This window comes from Amblyraja radiata, chromosome 1 (genome assembly GCF_010909765.2).
Source record: "Amblyraja radiata isolate CabotCenter1 chromosome 1, sAmbRad1.1.pri, whole genome shotgun sequence".
Taxonomy (NCBI): Eukaryota; Metazoa; Chordata; class Chondrichthyes; order Rajiformes; family Rajidae; genus Amblyraja; species Amblyraja radiata.
The window spans coordinates 163,986,890-163,999,861 of NC_045956.1; the positions used below are offsets into that span (position 1 = coordinate 163,986,890).

Consider the following 12,972-nt stretch of genomic DNA (forward strand, 5'->3'; position numbering starts at 1 on the left):
CCAATTAACCTATAAACCTGTACGTCTTTGGAGTGTGGGAGGAAACTGGAGCACCTGGAGAAAACCCATGCAGATCACAGAGAGAATGACCAAACTCTGTACAAACAGCTTCCATGGTCAGGATCAAACCTGGGTATCTGGAGCTGTAAGGCAGCAACTCTACCGCTGTGCCACCTATTAACTGCTAGAAATTACGCCTAATATTTAGGTGAATGATAGAATCTGAGGGAGTTGATAAGAATGTATGTTGACCACCAAAGGGATTTACATAAGGCCTGTGTAAAATGTTAAGTGCTCATCTGGATATTTAGAGTGAAACCGAGGGGAAAAAAACAGAAGCTGGTCCTTTGGGCCGTGAATTCAGTGCAGACCATCAACCAGATTTGATGAGGCAAAGGTCTTGCTTTCGTGCTGTTTCTAGGTTTTACTCTAAATATCTAGATGAGCACTTAACTGCCACGACATGTAAAGCCATGTCTTCCGTTCTTTTTCGCGCCCCTGTGCGCCCCCCCCCTGACATCAGTCGGAAGAAGGGTCTCAACCCGAAACGTTGTCTACTGCTTTTCTACATAGATGCTGCCTCACCCGCTGAGTTTCGCCAGCATTTTGTCTGGTAAAGCCATGACCTGGTGCTGGTAAATGGATTTGTGTAGATGGTTAGTTAATGGTCAGCATGGATAAGCGATTCGAGGGAGTTATTTATATACTGTGTGATCCTATGCCCAGTATATGAAGTGTTTCGTGAAATATTATGATCAACATAAAATTAACTTGTACATTGTTTCTAAAGCAAACAGTATTACATAAGCGGAACTAAATTGGAAGATCGTGTATAATGGAAATATACAGTACTGTTTTTGTAGAGTCTGCATCTTTCATTTGTGACCATGTGGATTTTCGCTCAGTGCTCCAATTTCCTCCCAAACATCAAGAGATGTGCAAGCTAGCCGATTCATTGTCCACTGAAAATTACCCCTAGTATATAAGTGAGTGGTAGAATCTGAGGGGAGTTGATTGCAATGTGGAACAAATAGGTTACAGGGAACACTAGTAGGAGAATGAGATTGTTCATTGAGCTGGCATACACTATCTATGGGCTGAAGAGGTCTCCTTCTGTGGTGTGTGGAAATACAGATGCTACATTGTTTGGTTATTGTCTGTAATAATGTACATTTTTGTGTGGCCATGAAAAGTAGTGTTTGATTGGCTTGTGACCTATATGGATGCTTATGTTTTAAAATGTATTTGCTGTTTTTTTGTTACAGGTTCCAGTATTGGAGGGGATCGTAAACTACTAGTGCCGTCAATCTTGGTGCGAACATTGAGTCATTGCATCGTGACACTGCAGACTTCTTCCCATTGGTTAATGACAAAAAGTTTTCAGTTTCTTTCTTCTTGGTCCATTAATCAGTTTCTACTACTAGTTCAAGGAGATCTAAAAGTGAGTGCAGTTTTGATTCCATTTATAACCATTGATTTCTGAGAAATTATATGTTGAAGCCACTTTGTCCTGTAATTAATCAAGAATAACAAATATTTGATTATAGTCTCATTCATTAAGATGTATATGGGACAGTGTATTTCTCTTCAATTTGCATTGATTTAAAAAAAAATGGGACCAAGGTGAAATGGGTCACATATCTGAAGTAAAGCAGTTACCCTGAAACTTGTTTAGTAGTTCAAGAAAAATACATTGTCTGCTTATCACATTTATAAAATGCATTGTCTGCTTAACTAACATGAAGAAATGGGCTAGTGGGTCATGGAATGGGAAATCTAGATTAATGCACGAAATTTCGTTCAGACCATAAGGTCTGAATGACAATAAAGGAAATTCTAATTCTAATATATGCGAGGTGTTGCATTTTAGAAAGTCAAGCCAGGGCAGGGCCCTCACAGTGAATGTTTGGGAACAGTTGAAGAGCAGACGGACCTAGGAGTATGGGTACATAGCTTCCTGAAAGTGGTGTCACAGGCAGAGAGGTGGTCAAGAAGGCTTTCAGTACATTGGCCTTCATCAATCAAGGTATTGTATAGAAATTCAGATGTTATGTTACAGTTGCACAGCACGTTGGTGAGGCCTCATTTGGAGTATTGTCTCAGTTTTGGTCACCTTGTTATAGGAGAGATGTTATTAAGTTGGAAAGTGTACAGACAAGATTTATGAGGATGTTGCCAGGACTCGAGTGCCTGAGTTATAGAGAGAGATTGGCCAGGCTTAGAGCGCAGGAGGAGTGATCTTATAGGTGTATAAGGTCATGGGGGTAATAGGATGAATGCACAGTCTTTTTACTTTTTAGGGGAATCAAGAACCAGAGGACATTGGTTTAAGGTGAGAGGGGAAATATTTAATAGGGAGTCTGAGGAGCAACTTTCTCACACAGAGTAAAAGGAACAAACTGTCAGAGGAGGTAGTTGAGGCAAGTAGTATAACAATGTTGAGAAGACATTTGGACAAGTACACGAATAAGAAAGGTTTAGAGGGATTTGCGGAAAATGTAGGCTGTAGCGTTGATGAGCCATTGTGGTCGGCTGGACAAGTTGGGCGAAGGGTCTGTTTCCGTGCTGTATGAATCTGACTCTATTTCAACCAGAGTATTGTTTTTAAACTAACAAGTGAGGGATTTTGTAATCCCATTTGTGCACAAAGACACACAGTTGACTATATGCCATTAATAAGTCAGAGAATCATTATCATGAAGAATTAAATGATTCAGACCATTTGAGCCCACATCAGTACACTGTGAACCCACTTAATGCCACTCCACAGAGTGCAGAGTGCATCATACAGGTAATTCTGTTAAAACGCAATAGTTGCCACGCATTATAGAAAATTGCATTGTAAAAATAATGGTGTCAATGGAGAGAGAAAGGTTAGGAGCGAGAGACTTTCAAAGCAGCAATAATAACGTTTGTTTCACTTGCAGGATGTTAGTCTTTTTAATAGCTATTAGTTTATTTGTTACTGCAGGCTAAAAGTACTGAAGACTATATGTTGCATTGTTTAATAAAGAATCATTGCATAACGGTCAATAAGAAGCATTCAGAGCTGCTGTAGATTTGGAAGCAACAGCAGGAGAAGCTTAGCAAGAGAAAACACTGATTGGCTCTAGCCCAAGTGGGAGGAGAGAAGTGAGTCAGAGGGGGGGAAAACAGTTGAAAACTGAGGATTTGGTTTGTAAATTGGTAAATTAGGCAATTTATCAGTCAACATAAGCAAGACAGCCATTAGGGGAGCGGCAGTGAGTGAGCGGCCTTGTGAGGGAAGTGTGAGTCTTTGGCTCGAGAGTCTTCGGAGAGGAGGCTTACCAAAACACTAGAGAGAGAGAGACGAAAGAAGGAGATGTCAGGCATGCTGATTCAGTGTGATGCTTGCAGTATGTGGGAGGTCAAGGACACTGCTGGTGCCTCTGGCTGCTACAAATGCGAGAAGTGCATCCAGTAGAGCTCCTGAAGGACCGTGTTGGGGAACTGGAGAAGCAAGTGGATGACCGCAGGTTCGTCCGAGAAACTGAGTCGTTCCTCGACAAGTCCTACAGCAAGATTGTTACACCTAAGGTACTGGAAGAGAGAAGGTGGGAGACGGTGAGAAAGGGAGGGAAGCATGGAATGTCAACGTCCCCGGGTGTTGTACCTCTTGTGAACAGGTTCACCCACTTAGAATCTGTCGGGACAGAAGAGGTGTTTACACTGGGCGGCGGACTGGCTTGCGATGCAAATAGGGCTGTTGAGCCAAAACCAAATAGGCCAAAGTCAGGCAACGCCATTGTAGTGGGAGACTCCATTGTGAGAGGTACGGACAGGGGTTTCTGCGGCAACAGACGGGATTCGAGGATGGTGTGCTGCCTTCCTGGTGCCAGGATCCAGGATGTCACGGACAGAGTGCAGAAAATCCTCAAGGCGAAGGTGAACAGCCGGAAGTCGTAGTGCATGTCGGCACAAATGATGTCGGAAAGAAAGGGATGAATATTCTGCAGCGTGACTTTAGAGAGCTCGGAAAAATGCTGAAAAGCAGGACCTCCAGGGTTGTTATCTCCGGTTTGCTTCCAGTTCCTCGTGCTGGCGAGAGCAAGAACAGAGAGATACGGGACCTGAATGTGTGGCTGAGGAACTGGTGCACGGGGCAGGGATTTAGATTCTTAGATCACTGGCAATCTGTTTTGGAGTAAGGTGGAACTGTACAAAAGGACGGATTGCATCTTAACAGGTGCGGGACCAGCATTCTGGGCAGGCAGGTTTGCCACTGCTACACGGGTGGTTTTAAACTGAATAAGGGGGGTGGGGGTGTCAAATGGGATAGTTGAGGATGGAGTTAAAGGGAAAGGTTTCTTAAATGTGTGAGCGGAGAGGACAGATTGGTGTAAAATGAGGGTAGAAGCAATAGGTAGCAAGGTGAAAAGTAAAAGTGGCAGGCAGACAAATCCAGGGCAAAAATCAAAAAGGGCCACTTTTCAACATAATTGTATAAGGGGTAAGAGTGTTGTAAAAACAAGCCTGAAGGCTTTGTGTCTCAATGCAAGGAGCATTCGTAATAAGGTGGATGAATGTGCAGATAGCTATTAATGACTATGATATAATTGGGATCACGGAGACATGGCTCCAGGGTGACCAAGGCTGGGAGCTGAACATCCAGGGATATTCAATATTCAGGAGGGATAGACAGAAAGGGAAAGGAGGTGGGGTAGCGTTGCTGGTTAGAGAGCAGATTAACGCAATAGAAAGGAAGGACATTAGCTTGGAGGATGAGGAATCGATATGGGTAGAGCTGCGAAACACTAAGGGGCAGAAAACGCTAGTGGGAGTTGTGTACAGGCCACCTAACAGTAGTAGCGGAGTTGGGGATGGCATCAAAAAGGAAATTAGAAATGCGTGCAACAAAGGTAAAATGGTACACCAGTAATTAAAAGTAGGCATGCAGGTGCAGCAGGCAGTGAAGAAGGCGAATGGTATGTTAGCATTCATAGCAAAAGGATTTGAGTATAGGAGCAGGGAGGTTCTACTGCAGTTGTACAGGGCCTTGGTGAGACCACACCTGGAGTATTGCGTACAGTTTTGGTTTCCTAATCTGAGGAAGGACATTCTTGCCATAGGGGGAGTACAGAGAAGGTTCACCAGACTGATTCCTGGGATGTCAGGACTTTCATATGAAGAAAGACTGGATAGACTCGGTTTGTACTCGCTAGAATTTAGAAGATTGAGGGGGGATCTTCTAGAAACGTACAAAATTCTTAAGGGGTTGGACAGGCTAGATGCAGGAAGATTGTTCCCGATGTTGGGGAAGTCCAGAACAAGGGGTCACAGTTTAAGGATAAGGGGGAAATCTTTTAGGACCGAGATGAGGAAAACATTTTTCACACAGAGAGTGGTGAATCTCTGGAAGTCTCTGCCACAGAAGGTAGTTGAGGCCAGTTCATTGGCTATATTTAAGAGGGAGTTAGATGTGGCCCTTGTGGCTAAAGGGATCAGGCGGTATGGAGGGAAGGCAGGTACAGGATACTGAGTTGGATGATCAGACATGATCATATTGAATGGCGGTGCAGGCTCGAAGGGCCGAATGGCCTACTCCTGCACCTATTTTCTATGTTTCTATGTTTCTATTTGCTTGTCAATTTCAATGGCCACCTGTGGTGAAACTGACAGTGTATTCTTAAGAGACAATGGTGTCTGCATACTCCAGGGAGGTTATGTGGAAAGATTTTTCTGTACTGTTTCTTTCTGAGGACAGTTTTTTTTCTGCTTGTTAATTTCCAAAGTGGTTCTCTTGTTCCCTGTCGAAATTGCATTATAACCAATCCAGGTCGCATAATACAAATATTGGTCCCTAATTTATCAACTGCATTATATTCAATACGCATTGTGGAAACATGTTAATAGACAATAGACAATAGTGCAGGAGTAGGCCATTCGGCCCTTCGAGCCAGCACCGCCATTCAATGTGATCGTGGCTGATCATCCCCAATCAGTACCCCCGTTCCTGCCTGCTCCCCAAATCCCCGGACTCCGCTATTAAGAGCCCTATCTAGCTCTCTCTTGAAAGTAACCAGAGAACCGGCCTCCACCACCCTCTGAGTCACAACTCAGTGGTTCCTCATCTCCGTTCTAAATGGCTTACCCCTTATTCTTAAATAGTGGCCCTGGTTCTGGACTCCCCCAACATCGGGAACATGTTTCCTGCCTCTAGCGTGTCCAAACCCTTAATAATCTTATATATTTCAATAAGATACCCTCTCATCCTTCTAATCTCCAGAGTGTACAAGCCCAGCCACTTAGTTGCAGTGAAGTACTGAGTTGCAATGAAAAGCTTTGTTTTGCATGCTATCCATTTGGCAGCTCAACTTTCCTCAGCCTGGAGATTTTGCTGTGGTAACAAACAATGGCCAACAACCACTATTGTGATATTGCCATGTAGGTGTTTCCAGGCTAGAGTGAGATCAAGAAATTATAGAATAGAATAGCATTAAGCTCAATTCATTCACACTGACTAGTGGCCACCTTTCCATATTAATCTCATCACCCAGCACTTGGTCCATTGCCCTCTATGCCTGAGCATCTCAAGTACTCATCTAAACGCTTCTCAAATGCTGTCAGCAACGCAGCTTTAACCACTCTCGGGCAATGCATTCCGCTTTTTGGGTGAGGAAAGGCCTGTAATATCCCTTTAAGTCTCTTCCTCCTTACCCTAAATCTAACCCTCTAACTTTATCTATTTCATTTGGTTCTTTCAATGCGGTCTCTACATCGATGAAACCAAACATGGATGAGGCAACCGTTTCATCACGTACCTGCACTTTGTTTGCCAGGGTCAGCTAGAACACACAATTGTCAGCCATTTCAATTCCTCTTCTCATTCCTATACTGTCCCATGTCTTCAGCCTCCTGGGCCTGGCCTCCTGTCTCCATTGTTGTAGCGAGACCATGTGTAAGCTGGAAGAACAGTGTCTCATATTTTGCTTGGTTAGACTATAAACCAATGGTATGAACATTGATAATCTCATCCCCTCTCACTCTCCTTCTGATCTACCCAGATTCTGTCAGGTACACCTTTACCTTTACATTCCTCTCCCTTCACCCAGTTCATTTCCCCCATCTCCACTCTTGACTATTGAGCATCTCTGCAGAACATGGATAGGTAATGTTTGGGGTCAATAGACAATAAGTGCAGGAGTAGGCCATTCGGCCCTTCGAACCAGCACCGCCATTCAATGTGATCATGGCTGATCATCCCCAATCAGTACCCCGTTCCTGCCTTCTCCCCATATCCCCTGACTCCGCTATTTTTAAGAGCCCTATCTAGCCCTCTCTTGAAAGCATCCAGAGAACCTGCCTCCACCACCCTCTCAGGCAGAGAATTCCACAGAAGATTTTTCAAACGTTGAAAATGTCCACGAGAGCCCCGAGTACCTGCGAGCGGCTATTACCGTAATTCTCTGAGTTCGAATCAGGGGAAACTCGGGAGAACTCTTGAATTAGCTCGTACAGTGGGACAGCGCCTTTACGGTAATAGCCGCTCGTAGGTATTCGGGGCTCTCGAGATTTTTCAACGTTGAAAAATCTTCTGTGGAATTCTCTGCCTTAGAGGGTGGTGGAGGCAGGTTCTCTGGATGCTTTCAAGAGAGGGCTAGATAGGGCTCTTAAAAATAGCGGAGTCAGGGGATATGGGGAGAAGTTGAAAATTTCCCGAGTACCTGCCATTAAGAGACGTCCCGAGCACCCACGTACCCGCTACGTACATTCTACGTGCTTACCACGAGTTTGATTTTTTTTTTAAACTCGGGAGAGCTCTTGAAAACACAGAAACATAGAATATAGGTGCAGGAGTAGGCCATTCGGCCCTTCGAGCCTGCACCGCCATTCAATATGATCATGGCTGATCATCCAACTGAGAATCCTGTACCTGCCCTCTCTCCATACCCCCTGATCCCTTTAGCCACTAACTCCCTCTTAAATATAGCCAATGAACTGGCCTCAACTACCTTCTGTGGCAGGGAGTTTCAGAGATTCACCACTCTCTGTGTGAAAAATATTTTTCTCATCTCAGTCCTAAAGGATTTCCCCTTTATCCTTAAACTGTGACCCCTTGTCCTGGACTTCCCCAACATCGGGAACAATCTTCCTGCATCTAGCCTGTTCAACCCCTTAAGAATTTTGTAAGTTTCTATAAGATCCCCCCTCAATCTTCTAAATTCTAGCGAGTACAAGCCGAGTCTATCCAGTCTTTCTTCATATGAAAGTCCTGACATCCCAGGAATCAATCTGGTGAACCTTCTCTGTACTCCTTCTATGGCAAGAATGTCTTTACTCAGATTTGGAGACCTAAACTGTACGCAATACTCCAGGTGTGGTCTCACCAAGACCCTGTTCAACTGCAGTAGAATCTCCCTGCTCCTATACTCAAATCCTTTTGCTATGAATACCAACATACCATTCGCTTTCTTCACTGCCTGCTGCACCTGCATGCCTACTTTCAATGACTGTGTACCATGACACCCAGGTCTCGTTGCATCTCCCCTTTTCCGAATCGGCCACCATTTAGGTAATAGTCTACTTTTCTGTTTTTGCCACCAAAGTGGATAAACTTACATTTATCCACATTATACTGCATCTGCTATGCATTTGCCCACTCACCCAGCCTATCCAAGTCACCTTTGCAGCCTCCTAGCATCCTCCTCACGGCTAACCCTGACCCCCAGCTTCGTGTCATCCACAAACTTGGAGATGTTGCATTCAATTCCCTCGTCCAAATCATTAATATATACTGTAAATAGCTGGGGTCCCAGCACTGAGCCTTGCGGTACCCCAGTATTCACTGCCTGCCAATCTGAAAAGGACCCGTTTACTCCTACTCTTTGCTTCCTGTTTGCCAGCCAGCTCTCTATCCACATCAAAACTGAACCCCCAATACCGTGTGCTTTCAGTTCGTATACTAATCTCTTATGTGGGACTTTGTCGAAAGCCTTCTGAAAGTCCAGATATAACACATCCACTGGTTCTCCCTTATCCACTCTACTAGTTACATCCTCGAAAAATTCTATAAGATTCGTCAGACATGATTTCCCTTTCGTAAATCCATGCTAACTTTGTCCAATGATTTCACCACTTTCCAAATGTGCTGCTATCCCATCTTTAATAACTGACTCTAGCAGTTTCCCCACCACCGATGTTAGACTAACTGGTCTGTAATTCCCCGTTTTCTCTATCCCTCCCTTTTTAAAAAGTGGGGTTACATTAACTACCCTCCAATCCTCTGGAACTACTCCAGAATCTAAAGAGTTTTGAAAAATTATCACTAATGCATCCACTATTTCTGGGGCTACTTCCTTAAGTACTCTGGGATGCAGCCTATCTGACCCTGGGGATTTATCGGCCTTTAATCCATTCAATTTACCTAACACCACTTCCCGGCTAACCTGGATTTCACTCAGTTCCTCCATCTCATTTGACCCGCGGTCCCCTGCTACTTCCGGCAGATTAATTATGTGTTCCTTAGTGAAGACGGAACCAAAGTAGTTATTCAATTGGTCTGCCATATCCTCGTTCCCCATGATCAATTCACCTGTTTCTGACTGCAAGGGACCTACATTTGTTTTAACTAATCTCTTTCTCTTCACATATCTATAAAAACTTTTGCAGTCAGTTTTTATGTTCCCTGCCAGCTTTCTTTCATAATCTATTTTCCCTTTCCTAATTAAGCCCTTTGTCCTCCTCTGCTGGACTCTGAATTTCTCCCAGTCCTCTGGTAGGCTGCTTTTTCTGGCTAATTTGTACGCTTCATCTTTTGTTTTAATACTATCCCTGATTTCCCTTGTTATCCACGGAACACTACCTTCCCTGATTTTATTATTTTGCCAAACTAGGATGAATAATTGTTGTAGTTCATCCATGCAGTATTTAAATGCCTTCCATTGCATATCCACCGTCAACCCTTTAAGAATCAATTGCCAGTCTATCTTGGCCAATTCACGTCTCATACCCTCAAAGTTACCTTTCTTTATGTTCAGAACCCTTGAATTACCTCGTACAGTGGGATAGGCTCTTGCGTCTATGCAGTAATGTTTCTGGCACCAACAATGTTTCAAAAGGTAGACAAAAATGCTGGAGAAACTCTACCCGCAGAGAAAGTTTCTCCAGCATTTTTGTCCACCCGCTGAGTACTCCAGCATTTTTGTCTACCCCACTGAGTTTCTCCAGCATTTTTGTCTACCGTCGATTTTCCAGCATCTGCAGTTCCTTCTTAAACAATGTTTCAAAAGGAATTGGAATGAGGAGGAGTTTCTTCTCTCAGAGGGTCGACATTTTTGGAATTCTCTATCCCTGAAATCTGTGTACATAGTCATTTAATATATTCAGAAAAGAGATTGATAGACATTTGAACTACAAAGGAATCAAGTCAGGAGTTTTATTGTCATATGTCCCTGAAAGAACAATGAAACTCTCACATGCAGCATACATAGATCTTGGGCAGTTCCTTCTCTCCTCCATACTTTGCTCTTACCATCACTCTGATATATAGTGCCTTCCATAATGTTTGTGACAATGACCCATAATTTATTTATTTGCCTCTGTACTCCATAATCCAATATTTGTGAGATATTTATTAATATCCGGTTATTCAATAAATTGAATTTGGCCTGCGACCCAATAAAACTGATTTCATTTCTGAGTAGTGCCCTCAGGATGCTGAAAGTATACTCGAGTACAGGGGAAATTATTTGGTCGGTAGTGCTATGTTTAAGGTTAAATTAAACCAATAAATGGCAGAAATACTCATCACATGCAGGAAGAGAAACGATGAGAACCATTAAGAAAAACGTAACTCCTGCCTAATAATGTTGTAATCTGCCTTCCATTAATTTAGTACTTTCCCCAAAGGAACAGACTTATCCTTCTTCATAACTATCTTAAAGTTGATGGAGTCATGATCACTGTTCCCAAAATATTCTTCCACTGAAACACCAGCCACCTGGCCAGGCTCGTTTCCCAGTACAAAGTCCAGTCTGGTCTGTCCTTGAGTCGGAAGATCACATCTTTCCATGTAAACATCCAAGTACTTTTTAAATGTGATGAAGGTTTCTAACTTGAGTCGGAAGAACTGAAGATCACCTCTTTTGATGTACACATCAAGTACTTTTTAAATGTGATGGAAGTTTCTAACTCTACCACTCTTTCAGAAGTGTTCCAAAACCCTACTCCTCTCCAAAAAAATTTTTTGATTATCTCCCGTTCAATACTTCTACACCCATTGTGTATGATCAGAGCCTGGTAATCTATATTACAAAAAGTCTGATCTTGACCACTTCCTGTTTTTCTGTATATTGATTTTAGAAAATATGCTGCCACTTACAGCTGTGATTTTTGGCCATCTTACTCAGAGTCCCCCTCTGCTGCGCAGGACAAGAGGATTTTTCCCATCGATGAGAAATAAAAGAGTTAATAGTGTTTAAAAAATGTTGAGATTCTCTCTCCTGAAGGCCAAGCCCCTTCCGAGGGACTATAAAACCCGGAAGTGTTGAGTGTCTCAGTCAGTCTCTGCAAGATGGGGGAGCGAGAGGGTCACAATAGACAATAGGTACAGGAGTTGGCCATTCGGCCCTTCGAGCCAGCACCGCCATTCAATGTGATCATGGCTGATCATCCCCAATCAGTACCCCGTTCCTGCCTTTTCTCCATATCCCCTGACTCCGCTATCTTTAAGAGCCCTATCCAGCTCTCTCTTGAAAGCATCCAGAGAACCTGCCTCCACCGCCCTCTGAGGCAGAGAATTCTACACACTCTCACGTCTCTCAGTCTGAGCTGTGAATAACACTGAACACATGTCTACTAAACTGTGAGTGGTTTTACTGACCTGTCGGTTAATGTGGTTTGAAAATATAGTTTGGAAATGCTAAATCTGTGTTCCCTTTGGTTTGGAAATGCTAACGCTGTGCTGCCTTTGGTTTGGAAATGCTAAAGCTGTGTTGCCTTTGGTTTGGAAATGCTAAAGCTGTGTTGCCTTTGGTTTGGAAATGCTAAAGCTGTGTTGCCTTTGGTTTGGAAATGCTAAAGCCGTGTTGCCTTTGGTTTGGAAATGCTAAAGATGTGTTGCCTAATTAAAGTTGCCTTGCCTAATTAAAGTTGCCTTGCCTAATTAAAGTTGCCTTGCATAATTAAAGTTGCCTTGCCTAATTAAAGTTGCCTTGCCTTCTATATAATTAAAAGTCTAATCTTGACCACTTCTTGTTTGCGCTTTATATTGATTTTGGAAAAAAAAGCAACCACGTATGGCTGTGATTTTTGGCCATCTGACTCAGTCCCCCTCCGCTCATCAGGTGCCGAGGATTTTCCCCATCGTTGAAAAATAAAATAGTTATTAGTGTTTTCAAAATGTTGAGATTCTCTCTCCTGTCAATCACGCCATGAAGGCCATGCCCCTTCTGGTGGGAGGGACTATAAAACTCAGAAGTGTGGGCGTGGCTCAGTCTCTGCAAGATGGAGGAGGGAGAGGTCACGACTCGCTGTCTTTAGTGGCCTTGCATCCTGCTTGAAATGGTATGAAACTGCACTTGAATTTGGTGGCCTTGCACCCTGGTTAAAATGGAATTTCAAGGAATAGCCGTGAGTCTGCTGCCAGCCCACCAGCCGTGAGGACAAGCTAGATGCAGGAAAAGGACAAGCTAGATGCAGGAAAAGGACAAGCAAGATGCAGGAAAAATGTTCCCAATGTTGGGTGAGTCCAGAACCAGGGGCCACAGTCTTAGAATAAAGGGGAAGTCATTTAAGACTGAGGTGAGAAAAACCGTTTTCACCCAGACAGTTGTGAATTTATGGAATTCCCTGCCAGACGGCTCGAAATTAGAGGTCGCCCGGGTGCCATTGACCACCCAAAGTGCAGCCGGGCAACCCAAATGCCGACTCATTTTGCCCGGCTTGGCAATCAAATACTGGTTTATACCGATAGACACAAAAAACAGGAGTAACTCCGCGGGTCAGGCAGCA

The 12,972-nt window shown here is 43.6% G+C and overlaps 1 protein-coding gene across 5 annotated transcripts in view; it reads left to right on the forward strand.

Annotated features, from left to right (window-relative positions):
- Positions 1 to 12,972, forward strand: part of ccdc142 (coiled-coil domain containing 142) — a 124,774-nt gene that overhangs the window by 85,037 nt on the left and 26,765 nt on the right. For all 5 annotated transcript variants that reach the window (XM_033034658.1, XM_033034639.1, XM_033034625.1 and 2 more), the window contains one exon: positions 1,266 to 1,441. In XM_033034658.1, the coding sequence (XP_032890549.1) occupies positions 1,266 to 1,441 (176 nt within the window). The remainder of the gene's footprint in view (positions 1 to 1,265; positions 1,442 to 12,972) is intronic.